Here is a 20,243-nt window from a genome sequence, read left to right as displayed (position 1 = left end):
CACATATTTAAGCACCAGGAGAGCTGGGTTTTATTTCTCCCTTTCCCACAGACCTCACTCACCTGCAGCAAGTCACTAAAATGCTGCAGTATTGAGCATTGCAATTTCTAACTTCCAGACACCAAGGGGAAAACTGAGCCCTTCCTCTATATGATGTGTGAGGAAAGGCTTTGAATCCTGTTTTAAGTCACCTGTGCACCATGCACAGGCCTAGAGGTAGCCAACTGCAATTATGAGAGAACTGAATGCATCTTAATCCCAACTACTCTGCAGCTTATTCAGTGCTCTAGGGAAGTCACTGTCACCCACTTCAGACTTCCAGTCTGGCAGTCTCTCCTCAGGTGTTCACATCCTCTCCTTCAACAGCTTTACACAGCTTCTCTATGCTTCTAACGTATAGAAAAAAAAAACAACACCAAAACAAATCAAGGGAAAAAAACCCACAAAATACCTGATGGTTTCTTCATGACTTCTGTTCTCTGTACTGATGAAGGCTGCATGGATATCTTTGCTTCTTAGAGCATCTTCCAGGCTAATCTGCTTGGCCTCATTAATTTTGCCCAGATTTCTCCTGATTATTAACACAATAATACATAATAAACACAATAACACAATCAGAGCATAACCATTACAGCTCATTCTTCCCAATTACATGCTGTGCAAGAGCACTTGAAATTGTTCCTATGGCCCACTGTCCCAGTGAGCTAAACCAGGTTAGAAAAGGAAGCTTGTGGTCCAGGAAAGAGATAAGCACTTTCAGAGAGCAGTGGAGTGCACAAAAGAACAAAATATATGGGTCAGTGTGTAGGTGGTGGTATCAGTATAGAAGCTGCCCAGCTGTTGAAATGTTTTTTTTTATAAGCATCATAATACAAGAACAGTTTTAAAAGCATGACTTGAAAGGGGACAGTGCTTCTATGGGAGGACTTCTCCCTGATGTGTTGGACTTGGCAGGCAAAAGCACCCAATTTGTCAGGGCCACGTGCAACTACAAGTGGCGTGGAGAAGCGGGAGAGGGACAAAGCAGCTGCTAGGCTCTAATGCCTTGCAATGCAGCACGCCCACCATATCAGACAACACTACAGAAAGACTCTCTCGGCCACCTCCCTGAGCATATCACCCAACAAAAGCCCTCTGCATTAGTAAAGACTGGAGCAGACACCTTGATAGTATTAGGATAGATGACAGAGAGGATGAGCGTAGGCCACAAGCAGGACTTGAAAGCAAAGACAGGTAACGTCTGTGTGTGATTGGGATGCAAAGAGCAATGCAACATTTCCAACAATGAGGGAGGAAAACTGTCTCTGAACTGTGTCTTTTGCTAGCACTATTTCTCCACAGAAGTAGTGGAAACCCTATCAATAATGTTGTTCAGTGCTAGCTGTAGCCCTGTTTGGCAGGGCAATAAAGCGGATGACCTAATGGATCCTTTCTGTCTCAAACAGCTCTGACTGCATGATTTAAATATAGCTGGAAAAAATACATTCACAGCCTGAGATCCATGCATGTACCACCTAACTATTTAAAACTTTTATGCTTTGCTGTCATGGAGCAGGCGGTCTAGCAGGAACGCTCAGAGGGAGGTATACGTGTAACAGTCCTGCTAAACTTCCACTGCTCCAAGCTAGTGAGAGAAACAGTAACATTGCTCTCTAAAAGGCAACCTCACTGTAGGTACTAAATTATTAGGATTTTCTTTCAAAAAATGTACAGTTTCAATATCTGGTTTAAAAAAATAAATAGAATTTTATGAGGCAGTTACAGTGTCAGTTCTACAAAAATATATTGTAACTTTTCTTTTTGCAGCACTTCAAGCATTTCTGTAAATTTATTCTATACATTTCATACAGATATTAGTTCATTCATGTAACTGTTATAAGTTTGTACCATCCTGAACCTACAGCAAATTTCAGTCAGTCAGAATTACATTTCTTTTTAATCACACAGATCCTGCAGTGAAAAGGTCTCTTGCTTTTATTTTAAATAGAGTCAAATCTGCACAGTGTCTCACTAAGGTAACCTGTTTGTTCCCCTTGTAAAGCTTTTCTGTGCTCATTTCCTAGCTGATACTCAGAATGACAGGCACACTCGCATAAACTTGCCCTTGTCAGACTGCCTTGATTGTAAGAGAAATATAAAACATTGGATATTCATGCTCCCCCATCCCCCTCAAATAATAGTCCTCCCTATAGAAAGGCAAGCGCACAGGGAGAAAGAGACATTGAAACATACATATTAAACATGCTAAGATGAAATTTCTAACCTGGATACAAATCCGAAGAGTTTCAGATGCTCAGAAGGGCTGGAAGGCATCGGATTCATCAAGTCTCGGATCCGTGCTAAGCCAGCAATTCCAAGTCCAACCACCACAGTCCCAAACATCCTGTTAATCTGACCAAAGGAGAAAAAAAAAAAAAAAAAAGACTTTTTGGGAGGAGGGAACAACTGGAAGGGGGAAGGGGGAGAATGCACTAGTCTTTAACTCCTCTTTTACACAGCCGTTTCAGATGTCAGCAACTAGCTAACAAAGATGTGATGCTACAAGGAACTGAGCCAACTCACATCCTACTGAAATGTCGTTCAAGTGTTTCAGCGTGTCATATGACTGGCGTTGAGACTTGTATTTAACAGTTACTATACCCCAGCTCTAGCACAAAGTTCTTCATTTCTGTGAAAGGAAGGCAGACTTCAAAAGTGAGACATCCTTCTATCTATATCAGAGCTTCCATGCTGGAAAGAAGCTGAAAGGTTCTGCAAACCCAGCAAAGTTTTATATAAACGCTGTTCACGTCCTGAGCCTCTGCAGCACAGTCTCCTCCGGGCTGACACATGGACATTAACAGTGCATAGCAGCACAGCCAGAATACTTTGAGACAGGAAGCAAAGAATATCTATTTTTTTTCCCCTATGTAACTGCTGGCAAACTCTACAGTGCCAGGATGCAACTATCCACCTGATAATTTGGCCAGGATGCTTTCTTGACATTTCCATGCTCAAAGCAAGCTCCACGAGTTCTTTAATGATAAGCTGGCACAGCCTCAAGATTTCTATCTCCCAAAGGCACGTCCCAGTCACAAAATTGCATCATGTGGAGCACTAGCCAGGGGCAGTACACTCACTGCCCTGGCTGCTGGGCCACTGGTAATAACCTCTCCTGCCTGTTCTCTGCTTGGTCATTGATTTGTGGAAGCACTGAGCAACCTGGGTAACCCTTCCAACCTGCATTGTTCCTCCACAAAAATGAAGCCCTAAAAATCAAGGGGGAAAAACCAGCCCTAAAATCAAGTCAGGTCAGCCTCTTTTTTAGTTCATTCCATCCTATTACAACTTCCCTGCATTTCTGTTTCTTCTGTTTTGGTGTTCTCTCTCCTACCTCTGCCAAACCCTTCACCTGAGTGAGCTCTTTTGATTACTTCCAGTACTTGATTGCAACCCTTCAAATCCTTCTGAGATTTAAACAGATAAATGGACAACTCCACTCGGCTCCTCCTTTTGCCTCTTGTCTAATGGGATCACAGTGCAGCAGCACAGCCGTGAGTAACAGTTCTCACAGTGCTAGAGGCTGACAGATGCTAAGAAATTACATCAGCTGGCACAAAGGAAAAAAATAAAAGAAAGCCCTTATCCAATCACGTCATGTCTGTATTTTGCTTCTTTATAAGCTCCTACCTACATGTATAAAGTAAGACGAGTTCAGCAGTGACAGGAATATACATGCCAAAAGTGTACAAGGGTAAAACATTCAGTGACTTGTTTAATATGAAAGAAGAAAGGAGTGATGTTGGAAGAGATCTCCAGTGGGATTGCAGTGACATGTCATTATCAAATATTTGTGGTATAACATAATGACACTGCTCACCAGGGACAAGAGAGGTATGGGGCTCTCAGAGAGAGAGGAGAAAAGAGGACAGCAAGATCACCACCATGTAATCTATTACGAATTGCATTCACAAGCAGAATTCAGGGGTGGATTCTCATTTATACCCATTTTTCTCTACAGCCAACCCAACTCAGAATTACAGAATAACCTAGGTTGGAGGAACCTCTGGAGGTTGTCTGACCCAAACCCCACCCAAAGGGAGGCCAACTACATCGGGTTGCTCAGGACCTTTTCACATTCTGGCTGTGTCCATGGATGGAAATCCAGCAACCTCTCAGGGTCCCTGTTACAGTGTTTGGCCACCTTCATAAAGAAAATTTTTTCCTAGTATCTATTCAGAGTTTCCCATGTTGTCTCTTGCCATTCCACTGTGCATCTCCCACTATGAGTCCAGCTCCTCTACACCCTCCTGTCAGGTAACTGTAGACAGCAAAAATCTCCCTTCAGAAAGCAGAACGAACCCAGCTCCCTCAACTGTTCTTCATGTGCTTCAGCCCCCTCCAGCTGGGGCAAAAAGGCAAGGAGTACCTTTACCTTTGCCCCTTGCCCCATTGAGCAGCAGGTCCACATTTTCCTCAGCCTTCCTTTTGTTGCCAATGTACCCAGAGAAGCCCTTCCYGTTGCCCTTCACATCCTACTTTCAGCTTCATCTGAGCTTTGGCTTTTTCAACTCCATCCCTGCAAACTTGGGAAATATCTCTATATTGCTCCTGGGTAGCCATCCCGGCTTCTGTCTCTGCGTACTTTCTTTTCACGTTTGAGCTCCGAGGAGGTTGTCCCTGAAGATCAACCTCCAGGGCAGTCTCTCATGGGATCTTACCAAGCAGATCCATCAACAAGCCAGAAGCTGCTCTCCTGAAGTCTGTGGTTGTAATTCTTTAAAATTTAGATTCATAAAGGGCTCCAGTGTGAATCAGGACCAGGTCAGTTGAAATTCAGAAGCAGCCCAGCTGGAGAACAGTTGATCAGGGCTTATCTTAACTTCAGAAATGTTCAAGGTTACTGGAGTCTTAAGCTGTTAATATTTGCTTACTGCCTTTAGTGGGATTGGCATTGGGAGTCACACAGCAGAAAATTCCCCTGAAGCTTCCACAGTTGTTGTTTCCAAGAACTGCTTTTTCTGGCTAGCTGCTGACCTCCACTTCATCTAAGCAGAGAAGGAGCGGGGAGCTGACCATCTTCTTCCACTGCCATAAACAAGGAACATTTCTCAAGAAATGCTTAGGATGCCAAACATCAAAATTTTCACTTCTCTTTTGAAAAGATTCCCTAATTTCATCTGAAGAACAACCTCTGACCTCCCAAAGCAGTCATATATAGGAGAAGCAAGATCCTTTCAACCTAGGAATAAAAACTGTTACTTGTTGTCATAGCAACTAGCCATTCCGTTCAGGTCTTCGAGCTCTTCAAGGTTTCACAGGTTAATACAGAATTCACCCAGAAAGAGACAGATACTAAATGTACATTACAGAACCTTTGCTTATGCGTGTAGCTAAGAGAAAAATCACTGTGTCTCCATCACCAGTGCTGTTTTTTATTTCCTTTATTTTGTAAGGCAAACTGTCATGCATGAGAGAGTAGAAATCAGTCCTGATGACTATATGAATATTTACTCATTTCCTCCTTATTTCAAAACTTAACAGCAGGACAACAGTTACCGTTATCTTTCAAGCACAAAAATGATGAAGGAGGAAGTCCGAACTGCAAACTGCCTTGCCTGCCTTCCATCTCTTTTTCTTAAAATCCATGACCTCAGCTAAAGCTTTGACAAAAAGATTTCAGTGGCATTTTCAAGGCTGCTGAACCATGACGCCTGTCGTATTAAAAAAACATACAGTAAGGGATATAGCAGTATACCAAAGAGCATCCAAAAGCATTTTTCTCCATCCTTTTCCTCTCCTAACTGGCCAAATGAAAGAAAAGGGGCTGGTGAAAGATTACAAAGGAACCTCCTCCACACTCAGGGCGTGTGATCAAAGTGTGCCCCCCGCCGCCCAGCAGCAACCTCTCTGGTCTAGGCACAGAAGCCCTCACTGAACTGGAGGGACAGTGGCTGCATGCTGGAGCGCAAGCTCTTCCCAACTGACAGAGATGAGCCCTGCACGACACTGAAAAGTGGTTAGGGAAAGGAATCTAACTGAAGAGGCTCACTTATCCTCCGCACATCTATCATTGCCTCTTTGCCCTTCTGCTCTCTGTTGAGCTCTATGTGCTTATGCTGCTTTCTGATTCCTCCCTTGGCTAGATGTTTACTCTGTAGCAAAAAGTGCTCCATACCTAAGCATTCTGGGGAAATTTTGCAGTAAAACAGGAATATTCAGCAGAAAAACAGGCAAGGGAGTATGCCCAATGGGATCGGTCACACAGTAAAATGCATTCCTCCCCAGTGCAATCACAGCAGGACTTCAGCCCTTAATCTCAAAAATGCTAACGCTCGCAGAGGCAAGCTTTAGGTAAGCAAGCTTTCCCTCCATTTCGTGCAATGTTCCTAAGACTGTGCAAAGCCAGTGCAGAGGCAAGATAAAGGATGGAACTTAAGAATAAACACCCTATTTATGATAGGGCATATCATAAATGCGCTACTTCACAGCATATCTAGACATTACAGGATGAGGGCAGGTATCTTCTCTTATGACATACAGCATATTTTAATAAGCTTTATGCATCCTCCCTGCAGTTTTCAAAGACTATTTTCTAGTTCCCTCAGGTATGAATGAGTGACTCATATCAGAAATCAAAATATTTTGCAATTAATGTAATCTGCTGTAGCATAACACTGAGGTGGGAGGCTTTCCTGAAGTGTTCCCAGTGTGGTCTTTTTAAATGTGCTACTTCAAATGATTAGCACTTTACTGCCACACATATCTGACGACTAGCAGAAACTTTAAATATGAGCACTTAATCTGAAAATGCTATTGTCAAGGTTATCTCACTTTTGCATATTCAACAGTTGAACTACTTAACTCCCAAAGTAATTCTTTGGGAATTTTCACTCTCTCCAGTGCCCCCTTTCACCAGTCAGATCTTTGCTTATATTAAATTTATAACTCTCTCAAGCCAGAGTGCTTGAAATGTTGTCATTTCCCTCCTGCTACTTAAAAACACACAACACAGTCACCACCGACCTGGCAGCCACCTGCTGCTACTCCTAAGAGTAAAGAAACCCTAAAGGCAATCCAGACTGGACTGAGGAAGTTTCCCAGAGCTTCATTTACAGCAGACTCATGGATAAGATAGTACAGAGATTGTTTTCTCTGTTACCACAGCAAAGCACCGAGACAGGGTTGCAGCATCATCCTCAGGGGAGGTTTTTAAGGCACACTGGACAGACAGCTGCAGTCTCTGTAAAATCGACAGGGTAAAACCTTGATGTCCCTTCCAGCCCTACACCTCTGATTCCAAACACCTGGAGCCCTGGCAGTGTCGGTACTCGCGGTACTGGCCCACCTTGCAGGCTGCATCACCACCTCTTACTCTCACTATTGTCTGCTCCGGGCAAGACGCATCTGCCTGGAGCAGAGAAAGCAGAATCTGAGCAGCATGGCTTTTGTTAGTGTTGTTTTAAAAAGGGCAGAACTGCACAAATGTCCCAGTTCAGCAGACTATTCAAAGGCATAAATAACCTTTGTTCTGCAGAGAACTACTTATGCACTTTAACCTCTAGATGTGCTCAAGTACTTTTGCTAAGTAGACACAGCAAAGGCCTTATCAATCCTAACTAAAGGCAAAAGTTAAGAAAAGAAAAAACAGAATGGAGATGAAAAAAAGTAGTTGTCTGAACACTAACATGCTAGAGTGGGAGTTTGTGTTTTACTCTGCCTTTGCTGCAACCTAGAGATAAAGACAAGCCCTTCTGGAAGAAAGAGACAGTCAGAGGTAACAGCCAATGTTCTGACCCTTTGTTGCATCTCTTCAAAACATTAATTGTGTGGAAAATGAGAGCCACAGAAAAATTCGCTCAAAAAGCTGCCAAGTCCTTTTACAATCTCTGTGTTTCAGAGGAAGACAACAGCATCTTGGGGGTTTAGAGTAACCATGTACATTTTCCCTGAGAGCACTTTGTTGTGGTCTTATCAGTCTTAACAGTCCTCTGCCTCTCTCCATTTCTAACCAGCTATCACAACCCAGGCCACAGTTTCCCGGCAGGCACACAGGGTCTGGTCATAACTTCCAGGCATAGAAAGCATAGGCTTCTGGTTAAAACTTCTAAGCACTAGAGTTATAACTTCTAGGCAACAGTTTTCACACAGGTTTGCCATCAGAAAACAGTCCCTCATCCTGATTGGCACCACTGTACCACTGTACCTTGGATACAGCCAGAGCAAGTTTTTTTCCCTGGCTATTTGAACACACCTGCATAGTTTGATATTTATACAAAATGCCTTTTTGTCCAGGATTTCTGATTAAATTCTGGTTTTCCAGCTGGCTGCCAAAGCTGAAGTTGATATAGTTATATAAAGATATGGCCAGATGCTATGTTACAGGTGCCAAACAGACGCTTTTCAGAAATACTGTGATGTTTAATAATAAATGACTGCACTTGTAACAGAAATACTGTCTCCAGTATTAATACCTGAGCCTGAGCAGAAAGGAAAACTTTTATTAAAACATACTTTTGAAACCTAACTCTGCTGACTACAGTACACACCGTCCACAGCCCTCCTGACTCACACCACAGGGACAGGCGGCTCTCCACAGCCTGCAACTCCATACTGGCACCAAAACATTTGCAGAACTAATATAAAAGTGTGAGAAGTACTGAAAGAATCTGAAGACCTGTTTTTAATTTAGCCCATATCCCATCCTGTGGAGGACTGAATCAAAAGATTCAGTACTGCTGTGAGAGGGTGGTCTGCTATCAGTTACAGCACTGTTATGTGAATGGCTGGGTGGAAGCAACACATGAGTACAAATTATTGTTTTTGTCCCGTTTCCCTTCTCTGTCCACAGTCTCCCTTTGTGGTTCAGATCTGGTTGCAAGACAAAAGAGGAAAAAAGACAAATAACACTTCTGAGGAGGAGCCTCAGATATGAACAGAGAAGTTGGGTCCTCCTCAATATGACTAGTTTTGTTTGTAATTCTGCTCTAGGACAAACTGTATTGCTTCAGTCTTGGGGAAAAAATGGTGATTCGTGTGGCCAGTTCAAATGACGGGTCTTGCCTATTGTAAGTGCTTTGCATGAGATAACTGATTTCTGTAGGTGACAGTTGAGAGTCAAATTCCATTTGGGTATACCTACACTGCTAATGCCGACATTACCCAGATAAGAACTGGCCCCTCTATTGGGCACCTGAAAAAATTAGGAAGATATGAAGGACTCTAGTTTTTATTTTATAAAAAAACCCTTTTTATTAAAAAAAAGTTACTTGTAACATTAAGGTTCCAGGGAATACTCTGGAGTGAAAAGCCTTGTGAACTTTTGGTGGGTAAATAAACTACTCCACATAACTGTAGCTTCATCATGGCTATTCTTTAACCAGTGTTTATATGTGGCTGATTAGAATACAACTACAGAAAGGAGAGTCACAAACAATTCATAAACACTTGTTTTAGGTTTTAATATGCTGTAACAATTTTTGAAAGTGAATTTGTGCATGGTGGTAGAAGAAGAGAAGAAGAATGTTGTAACAGGCAATCGCCAGTTACTTTGGAGTTAAGTCCAGTGTAGATGAGCATTCAGGAGAGTGAGCTGTGGTATGGAGCTACCAGCAATTCACAGTTCTGAATTCTCCTTGGCATCAAACAATATTATTGCTACAGTACCAATTTGTGCCTCAGCACAGGCTGGAGGATTATAACTTGAGTAAAGCTAAATGTTACTAATGTTAGCTAAATGGTAAACAAAAAAAACCCCTCCCCAAATTAAGTGAAACACCAGTGATCAACAGTGATTGCTCTCCCTTTCCCCTGAGGGTGTGCTGCACCATTTGCTTGCTTAATGTTCATGTAAACCCTGAACCATCAGAGCTGAACCCAGAGTTGATCCCTGCGTACTGTGAACCCGTATCCCCTTCCCTCCCTGCAGAAAAATAAAGCCAGAGTAAAGTCTCCGCATGACTAAGTGGTTGAATGCTAACTACTGAGACTCTGTTTACGCATCTGTTTCTTGCACAGACGCTGCTGTTCTGTTTAATTTTAAAATTAAGAGCTTCTCATGTTCCATTAAAGAAACAGCAGGACTACTCAACCCTACCTGCATTTTTGGGGAAACATTACTCAGCCCAATCACAAGAGGTAAAGCTGACAGGGCAGTGGGCTGGGAAATGCTAAGGAATCTCAGTACATTCCCTTCCCTCCCCATGCTGCTCATTTTGTTTTCTCTCTGTCGCCCATGGAGATGGCAGGCTCCTTCAGGCACGGCCTCACCTCGCTTGATACATTCTTGAGTGCTGGACAGGTAAACGCTGACCCCAGGAGCAGCTTCCAAACCACTGCTATAATACAAATGAAAGCGATGATGGACAATCACAGAAAAATGTTCTGAAACGTATTCTCAGTTCTACGTGTGCCCCTGAATTTGCCCACCAGTTACTGTGGTTCTGTAAGCAATTTCTTCATCAGAAGGCATAACAAATCTAGAACTGGGCTGGGCAGACCCAGCAAAACTGTATTTCCAGACTGTCGTCTTCTTTTCTCCCAAAAGTTTGCTGGGCGACCTAAAGCAAGCAAATCACATCACCTTTCCCTGCCAATCCTGCCCAATTCCAAAGCAGAGGAAATTTCTCTCTTCAGCAAAGTACCTTCAGACCTACTGATGAAAAGCATAACATAAAAGGTAGGTATTATTACAACTTCTCTTTGACTGTAGAAAATCCCCCCAAAATCAGATATATAAAGTGGTTATAACCAATTTTGTATTTAAATATCTCAATAAAACAATGCAATACAATGCACAACAAGAAAATGTCTGTTTTCTTTCCTTTCTGTTGCTTTCTACTAAATTCATCTGAAATCCCAGCCCTGCAAAGAATTATATGCATGCTTAGCTTTAATCATGAATAATCCCATTGATTTTAACAAGAATACTCATACCTGTACACTAAGAAATAGGAGCCTTTGCTGTTAAGTGTAATATTAGTAGGCACAAGAACAAAACACATATCCAGCCACAGGCATGTCCTTTTAATACCTTTATGGACTCAGCCCAAGAGATGATATCTATCTTCCGGTCCACTGAAGGTCACCGAATCCCAGCTCCATGACAGGATGACCTATTTTGAGATTCCCTCACAAATAAACCCCCCTCCACCTCCTGCTACAAGCTGCAGACACTATAAAGCTAGTGCTTAGCATGGCTGGTGAAACTCTCAGCCTCCACCATGAACATGATGGCAGTTCACACCACCAGGCGCCTGGCCCATACTCTCTGCAGAGCAAACAATATATACATACAGAAATTGTAGCTAGTCAGACAAGTGCCTTTTTTACTTGACTTTCTCTCCCCATCCCATCCAAAATGTTTTCACCCTTCTAAAATAAATGGATTGTGATGGAAAGCATTTGTTTTATAACTAGATTAAGATCACTTGAGGAGTAGATGCTTCACATAGCATTGTAATCTTAAAAGTGATGCATGCAATGGCTAACACCTGAGTCATTTTATCAGTCTAACACTCTTCAAAAGGACCTGGAAAAAGCAATTGATGCTTTCCATCCCCATCAAGTTTTGGAAAGCTACCACCTGCAGCAATTGCTTGAGAGTAGGAGAGAAAAAAATTTCCAGAAAGAAGAGTAACCGAGGTGACTAAAATCCCTCCTACCTTTAATGCCCACTTGGTGTTTTTATGTTATTGGCCATCATAATGTTCAAAAAGCGTACAAGCCAGCCACTAGCCTTTTCTCTCAGGAACTGTCAGTCTGCAATTCAATGYGATTTAGCAGTCAGCTAGTTCTGAAATACCTCTTATCTACTAAGATTGTCCCAAGAAATGGAAAACACCTTCATCGAAATATCAGCCACTAGAGGGAGCTTTTGGTATGCCATTTACATTATAGTGATAAAAAAATAAAGTGAATAAAAGCATGTGCATACAAAGGTTACAGAAATACTTTTAAAGTATTTTTCCCATGGTACTTCAATTGCACCTTATGTCTCACGCAAATTTTTTGGAAGAATGATGCTTTGTGCGTAACAGGACGCATTTCAAAAACAAATTCCACATCTCCCCTTGCAAGGTCTCCCCCAATAAACCCCAAGATTTCTACAAGCAGAGAGGCAGTTTTATATGCCAACCAGCTGGCTAGATTACCCAGCAGTTTTGATCTGCATGTACAGTCAGACAGCTCTGAGCATGCCTAAACCTGAACCTTCAAATTTGAATGTGCCAACCCAGAGCTTGAAACTGTTATGAAAAACAAACTAGCAAAAGAATGACCTACAAAATGGCTCCAATTTACAACTCTCTGCCTCTTTACAGATCCACCATCATCAGATTTATCGCTACAGAAACTCTCCAAAAGAAATCTAATCAACGGCCATCAAGTTGTGTCCCACAGCAAGCAAACAGAAGCTCCTATTTCATACAAGCCACTCTATCAAGTACTAATATTAAAAACATATCTAAAGATGAATACATATTGCAGCTCATAGAACAGGTATGCGGCATCTTGTGCATAACATTAGCACTCTGATTGCTGCCTCCTACAACATGGGCCGGAACAACTAAAACATTATGCTTTTAATGTTATGCCATCTGTTCATGCTACTGTTTTTTTCTTTTCCAAACAACAGGTCTCTTTTTGTACCCTAAATAGAACAGTGTGTAGAGTCTCCTCAAGGCACTTGCATTTTTTGTTTAAACCAAAACCACAAAAGGTATGGACACATGTAATAAATATAAAACTCATTAAAAAGTGATTTCAGGACTCAATGTTTGGGCCCATGAGATAATGATAGCTGGAGAAGGATAGGGGATGGATTTTGCCAGATTACCAGGGATAGTGTAGGTTCTAGTCACTTCATTAAACCTTCTTGCACTGGGACTGGTATTAGCCTTTGAAGCTGCTAGCAGCATCTACAAAGTTCATGATCCCCTCAAAAACCTCTGTAAAAAACCTACAATCATTGAATATGCTTAAACAACATTACTCTTCACCATCTGGTCTGTCTTCAAAGATGTGGAGCGGGAAGGTTTCAGTGAAGCTGACTRCCTGCACACAGGCATATTTTAGACACACAACCTATTCAAGGCCAACGTGGGCACATAATCAGGACTAAAGAACCCAATGCCACTCTTTTCATCTCCTCTGTCAAGTGAGCCCACTCAGTGTGGACCACTATTTTAATATAACAAGTGTGGCAGAACTGCCTTTGACAAGATAGGCACAACTGCCTAACTTTGCAATAACTAAAACAGCTACTGCAGAGATTCAGGAGCAGACAATATTCAGATCACTGCAAGCAAAAAATATACCATGTAAAAGAGGTAGGAAAAAAAAAAAAACAGACTGTGAAAGTAAGGGATTTCCAAAAGTCAATACTTGCCTCTGAAGCATAACACAAATAGTCTTATCCAGATTTTATCAGAAGATATCTATTTCATTTTTTCAGCAATATTTTCGTGAAGTGATTTATCAGTTATCCTTATAAGAAAAGAACTCCATTCTCTTCTAAAAGTTCATTTTCTTAACTGCACCATTCCTGTAAGTGGCCAAAGAGGACACTAAGTTCTGACAAAAAGAGAACGGCTGTACTGGAACACTACCATCCTGTGCTACCAATGGGAACAGAAAAGACATTTTAACATGTAAAGACTATCATGCTCATTAGTTTAGTCAGCCTTGCTGCTTTTTTAAATTTAAGTCTAAAACCCTTTTCTCATCGGCTTATGCTAGCCTAACTCAACAAAGCATTTTGAGGTTCTGGGTAGGAAACTCACAGAATAATTTCTATTATTTAAGTCATTCACATTTCATGCATGAGACCAGCTGTGATTGGGGCCTCTCCATAAAACGGGTTTCAGACAAATCATTCTTCTTATTTATTCAAGCAGTAGAAATGGAAAACGCAAGGCATTCTACTTTTGTACCATAAACACAAACACTACACGTGGGTATTTGTAAGTCACTGCTGTTTTATAGATTTCTGCTTTCGGTACCAGACAATGAATCTCTGTTCTGCCCTCCCATGATCAGACTGCTGTACATAATGAGGGTAGTGGAGCCTCAGCAGTTCAGAATATGTAACCAACAACTGTTTGCAATGACCTGTGAGCACAGCCTGTTCAGACCCATTTGCTTTGGTTAGGATTAGATGGAGCTGGGGAAAGGGCATGACAGTGTGGCCGAATATCGGCTTGTGAGCCAGATGTATAGCTCACAAGCCATTTGAGTACACTTGCTTTAAGGCCAGACAGCTTTTCCTCCTGACCATATGGATTTTAGTTCCACAGTCTGGAATAGAAGTTAATTCCAGACAGACATATAGATAAAAATAAGGTCATGCAGGAGCTGGAAATTAAAAATAATTATGAGCACAGTGCAAAGAATGCACTCTGAACATCTTTTTATTCTTCTTACTCATTATGAGCCTCTTAATGAAAAAGGTCATCTCTGTCAGCATGGTGGTATGAAATCTCAAACATGAAAACTGAAGAGCTGAAGCTTCATCCAGTAAAGGTTGAAACAACAGAAAGTTAATGGCTATGTCTTCAGGATTATCAGCACCCTCATGCTTCCCTAGGAGCTGATAACTCAGCAATACCTAGCAGAACTACACCTCCCACTTTATAAAAACAGGACTATTTTGTTTCCAATACGATGGGCCATTTGAGGCTGGGAAGGTCCCAGCCAACTGATGGGGACAGTAGTAAGCTGCAGTGGACCAGCAGTAGTTGTGAAAAGAGCTCCCTCAACTTGAATACATGAAGAGAAGACAACTGCTGACCCTCCATTCGAAAAAAAAGAAAAAAAAAGTTTATCGTGCACTTCCCTGGTGCAAAATGAGCCCTCCTTTGTAGCCAGTAGGGAGCAAGATTTTGTTCTCCATCTCTGCCCTCATGAGAAAGCAGTGTCCTTTCTGGTGTAGCCTAACAGAAGAGCTGGCTTCAAAGCAGCGAGAATTACATTGCCACCTTCCCTGCTCAGAGGACAAGTGGAGTAGGAGGGATGTGAGAATCTTTCCTCTCTCTCTGAAACAACAGAGGACCAGCTGCAGTCTGGTATTTTTATGGTTCTTTTGCTGTGCTTTCATTTTGTCCATATTGCAAATATTAGTAGATCAAGCTGGTTGCCACCAGGACCTGTCCAGGAAGGACCAAGTTGGAAACACCTGTCAGAATACTGTTATTTTTAAACAGTAATCAGAGTCTACAACTGACCTGTTTATTTCGAAAAGATTTATTCAGTAGCCCTCAGTCTTAAGGGTCCATTACAAGTGCCAGGCATATAAGAATGGACGGTATGTCTTATCTTTATAAATACTGGGCTAAATGCAAGGATAGCTATATTGTGCAAGAAAACAAAAGTAAGATAGATTTCCAAATCAAAGTTTTGCTTAGCTGTTGCCATGTAAGAAGGTTACAAATTCCAAATGAGTATCATGTTTCTCAAAGCAAACACGTTCAATAGCCACCGACACTGGTTATCCTGAGTTCCAGATGATGAACGTAAGGCACTTCAGGCCTCATTCTAGCAGGTACTGCAGTCCAGAATAGTCAAACTGCAAATTCAAGTAATCAATACTCAATACTTATGAAAAATCAGGTCTACTCTGTGTTAAATTGGAAGACAAAGTCTACGGTCACTTCCCATGCCAGGATTGTACCACTCTGGTTTATAACCTCATCACTTAACAGGCAGTGAAATGCCACCAGTACAGAATTTATCTTTATCCTTTTCTGCAAGTTCCTCGTAGATTTTTGCCACAGGAGAATCATAGTTTTAGAAGACAGAGGTCAGGAGTTAATTTGCCTTCTCCATCCAAATTTTATGAACCTGTGATTTAATAAGGACAAAATCTCAGTCCTATATATTTTTATCTGTCATTAGGACTAAGCACAGACAGACATTTATACAGACGTGTTGCTCACACTTCCAGCAGAACATATGGTGGATATGCCTGAGAAAAATTAACAAATTACTCCAAAGACAAGTATGAGCAAGCCACTGCAGCCTCTAAATTCATCACCAACTAACAGGCTAACCAATCTTCTGTCGCTAATCTGCTTCGCAGTCTGCAAAAAACAGTAAATACTGACTAAGGGCTGCTTGCTCTAGCAGCGGAAAGGTCTGCAGATCTTTATAGTTTTTAGCGTAGCTAAAAACATCCAGGCATTTCAACCTGAATGACTATGGTCTAAACTTTTCCCTTCATACCCTGTACTACTTCTTTCTCTTTTTTAGGGATTATGTGATTATTTACTAATTCGATATTCTTTCTTACAGCTTTCACTTGCTCTCATTCACAGAACAAAGGTAGTGACAAGACAATAAAGATCTCACATTTTCTGCCTACACATTTTATTACTTGAGCCATGAGAACAGCTTTCTTTATTAGCAAATGCAGTGCAGCCTTTAATTTAGTGTTTAGCATAGTCACGCTAATATAACAGTAAAACTAGTTGCCCAACCCAGGGTCTTTCTAACTGGCTTATAATACTATACTGAGGGGAAAAAAAAAAGAAAAAAAAAGAAACAAACTTCTGTTATGCTAACAGTTGAACACAAGCTGTTAAAGAAAGTTCAATTCTATTTTTACATGGTAGATTCCATCCATCTGGAATAACAGGATTAGTAATTCCATTTCATTCTCTTTCCCAGTCAGAGGTGTTTTCTACAATTCTTTCTAATTAGCACAGCAGATCTCTGTCTGGGTTGCAAATGTTTGTAGGAAACGTTTAAGTTCAGTTAAACAAAGAGTCAAACCTCTTCTTGCTTAGTTGAGAAGAAAAAGGCCAACCATATTTATATATTTATCACTGTTGCAGTTATTTTATAAAGTTTGAAGACGTAAGCCCAACAGTTCGGCCCTGTGTGCATGAGAACACTTTTCACGGTGTAAGGCCAGCTCCATAGGAGGGAGATAGGCCCTCAGTAACTTTTGTTCTCCTAAATTACAACTGGGCATGTATACACTCAATATTTTTACCACAGGATTAAGCTGCTAAGTACCTTGGCTTTCAAGTCTGCTTTTCTTCCCTAAACCCCATTCTCTTCCCTCTCAACAAAGTAACTGTTTTAACTCCTTACATTATGCTTGTACTGTACTTTATTGAGGAACTTCTCTTATTACACTGAGCACTAACTGAAAGCTTCAGAAAGATACAGTTCCTGAAAACTCTAAGTGAAAGAGTCGTTCCTGGTCCCATATATGTCAATGCTGCTGTATCACTGTGCTGAAGGAACCCTTGCCTGAGGAGTTACTGTCCCACTGCAGACACATATCCTAGCCCTTTCTGTTATTTTCTCCACTTGTTTCCAACAATGGTTTGTTTTTATGTCCTATTATCTGACTGCTGCTTACCTGGCCAAGGAGAGCAGCACAAATAGTACTTTAACGGACTACATTGGGGCTGATGGAAAACATTTAGTTATTGAAGCTTCTACAGCAAATCTGCGCAGAGGTGCACAAGGCAGAATATCCTCTCTATGAGCCAGATGCAACTGTGGTGATTTAGAGGTATTATTAAAATGCACAAATGTCAATGTGCTTTTTTCACTCCTGCATTTTACTGAAATTCTGATACCCAAGTGCAAGAGAGGAAGCAATTCCAGTTTTAATTCAGAAACTGGTCAGTTCATTTATCCATTCATCTTTACTTGTTTCAACAAGGTTCATGTTCAGTTGCGAAAAGGAGCAAAGATCAAGTTGGCCTTTTGCTCATCCTGTTCTCACATGTTGAGCTTACTTTCTGAAGTTAGTGGATACTGCAGACATTCTTCACTAAAACTAAGTTTGAAAACTAAGAAGAAAGATTCTCTATTTTAGCCACAAAAAATAAGTATTGCCCTTCCTTTAAGGATAACACATGCCACACTTCATTGACCTAAACTCCATTTGTTCCCAAACATCAACTCAACTGACTTTCTAAAGAAACTATGAGGTTAGTATTAGAAAAAAGTCTGTTGACCATGTGCATGTGAAAATTAACAGGACAAGGTCCAGAAAACATCAGCTCTCAAGCAGAAGGAAAGTTCTCTGATCTAATAGTAAGAATGATATTAATCATTAATATTTTAGTATCCCTTATTGAATGTCTAAGTAACAGGTACTGCCTGTGACAATAGTTTTAGTAAGGCTTTATTTAAGGCTTTCTGATATTTGCTGTTCATTTATAACTTCAGTGAACAAGTGTTCAATAAGTATTTGTTTAGTTAACAAATCTGAATTGCAGTCTTTTTGTTATTTGAAAGAGAAGTTTTACAATGAAAATGATACAACTTCCAAGACTAGTGAGATGAAAAAAATACATCATTAGGCAAGCTGGTGAACTAAAAAGAATATTTGTTTAGAAAACACTACTAGTTCTTCGTACAAAATCTATGAAGAATATTTTATTCCAAACTAGAAACTTCATTAGCTAGGCTGGTCACTCACTCCTCTGAATATAAGTTTAAACATTTATCTATTACTCTGTAGTTTGTGAAAATTAAAACTTCACAATGGATTCATATTATCAAAACAGATTGCTGTATTTTCTCATTTATTGGCACAGACCATGGAAAGATGCTTAAACACTACGTTATCAATTTTTGGCAGTGTCATTCTTTGCTAGCATCTGTGATCAGAGGACCAACAGCTGAATTACTATCTCCATTAGAGAAAAATTAATTTGGCAAACCAATGCAAGGAGTCTGCTGATGCACTACATTATCATCTTCTAGTGCCCCCCAGTACCTGATAAAAGTTATTTTGCCTAAAACCAGTTCAATAAGCTGCTGCCCTAATTAACACTAACTAGTTTGGTTTTTTGAACAACCTCCAACACAGAAGTACAGCATGATGCCAGGAAAGCTATATAAAGACTGAGCCTATCTTTCACTGTGTGTAGACTGGAAACAACCATTGAGTCATGATATGTGTTTTCTAAGATAGTTAGAAATAAGTGGTAGCTGTGACTACAGCATAAAGTAATATTAACAAAGTATCAATGTATTTTACACATGGATTCTACACCATATCTGAGAACAGAAGAGTTACCTATCTCCCAGCAAGGGCCATCTGGAATATTTCAGTATCTCACAAGCCCCACTACATTCCTTTGCAACAGGACAATACTATCATCTACGCTTTGCACATGGGTAAACTGAGGTACAGCAAGGTTAGTGGTCTATTTTTTCAGAAGGGGTTTCAAAGACTCACAGTAACCACAGATTTTAACAGGATTTGCAGGAAGCTCTGCAGGTCCCAGAAGACACTTTGTATAAAAGGTTTTGAATGAACTCTCACTATCTCACCACGCAGTGCTCTGGGCACCCCTGATACTACTTGGTTACTTTCATATTATTTACGAGGTGACATTCCACTTCAACACAGAGCACCCTGGACAYGTTTCCAAACAAAGGGGTGTTCTGTTTTTCTTTTTTTCTCCCTGCCTTTTTTTTTTTTTTTTTTACCCCCCCCCCCCTTGAGTTCTGGCTTGTTCCCTGTACTCTGGTGGGTGTCTCTGTCCTTGGAGTAACTAGGACAACACAAATACCAAGACTTGCTAGACTCCCCCATCCCTTCACAACAGCAGAGAGCAAGGGGAACGCTGGTGACAAGCAATCTTGGGAAGGGAGGAGGCAGTCAGAAGACTAAAGTGGTGCTTCCAAATCCTAATTACTGCTAGCGGGGATTAAGTAATAGTCACTAACCTCTTCAGTTCACAGGAGAAACGTGATCCTGTTTAATTCTCATCCACTCCCTGCAGCTCCTTCTTATACAACAYTCAGCAGCTGCAGCGTATCAATGTGCTGCTCTCTCTGCTGCTACCGCTGCTATCAGTGCAGCAACACCCCCTCGGCCAGGAATCCAATAAGGACACTATAGGGGCGGGCTATAGCCAGGGGCAGCCATAGCAGCAGGAAGGCTGGTGCGGGCACTGAGGCTGGGAAATTTCACCGCACCCGGAAAACATGGAGAAAGCCACACCTGGCTAGTAAGGGGTATCACCTCCCTGGCGACTGGGGCAAGGACCTGATTAACCCTCCGCAGCAGTGCTTGTCCCAGCCAGGCATTACCCAGAGGAGCCCAGCTGTGCACCGGGCTGCGGAGACTGGTACGTCAGCCTCCTATGCACCCATCCGGCTGCATCTGTAGGCTTTGCTGCAGGCTGAGACCTTGCTCAGGGGAGTGGGAGTTTCTGCAGCGCCAGGGCTGGGGTAGCCTCCCCTGCGGGAAAGCAAACACGCCAATCTGCGTCTGGCTTTGCCTTGGCAGG

At 41.5% G+C, this 20,243-nt stretch overlaps 1 protein-coding gene across 15 annotated transcripts in view; it reads right to left on the bottom strand.

Annotated features, from left to right (window-relative positions):
- BLVRA (biliverdin reductase A) overlaps positions 1-19,820 on the bottom strand; it is a 46,876-nt gene extending 27,056 nt beyond the window's left edge. For 8 of the 15 annotated variants that reach the window (XR_003255111.1, XR_003255110.1, XR_003255109.1 and 5 more), the window contains exons 1-3: positions 19,678-19,818; positions 2,264-2,391; positions 452-571 (exon numbers count right to left, since the gene is read on the bottom strand). Coding sequence is in view for 7 of the 15 variants with exons in the window: in XM_026075295.1 (XP_025931080.1) it covers positions 452-571; positions 2,264-2,382 (239 nt within the window). In the remaining 8 variants the exon portion in view is untranslated. Of the gene's footprint in view, positions 1-451; positions 572-2,263; positions 2,392-4,700; positions 4,876-10,248; positions 10,317-19,677 lie in introns of those variants that run through there. The other 7 variants (XR_003255112.1, XM_026075302.1, XM_026075301.1 and 4 more) reach the window with 4 other exon arrangements.
- Between the last annotated feature and the right edge of the window lie 423 nt (positions 19,821-20,243).

Source organism: Apteryx rowi, unplaced genomic scaffold (genome assembly GCF_003343035.1).
Source record: "Apteryx rowi isolate R43461 unplaced genomic scaffold, aptRow1 scaffold_400, whole genome shotgun sequence".
NCBI lineage: Eukaryota > Metazoa > Chordata > Aves > Apterygiformes > Apterygidae > Apteryx > Apteryx rowi.
Note: the sequence above shows the minus strand (reverse complement) of the source record. Positions and strands in the feature narration are given on the sequence as shown.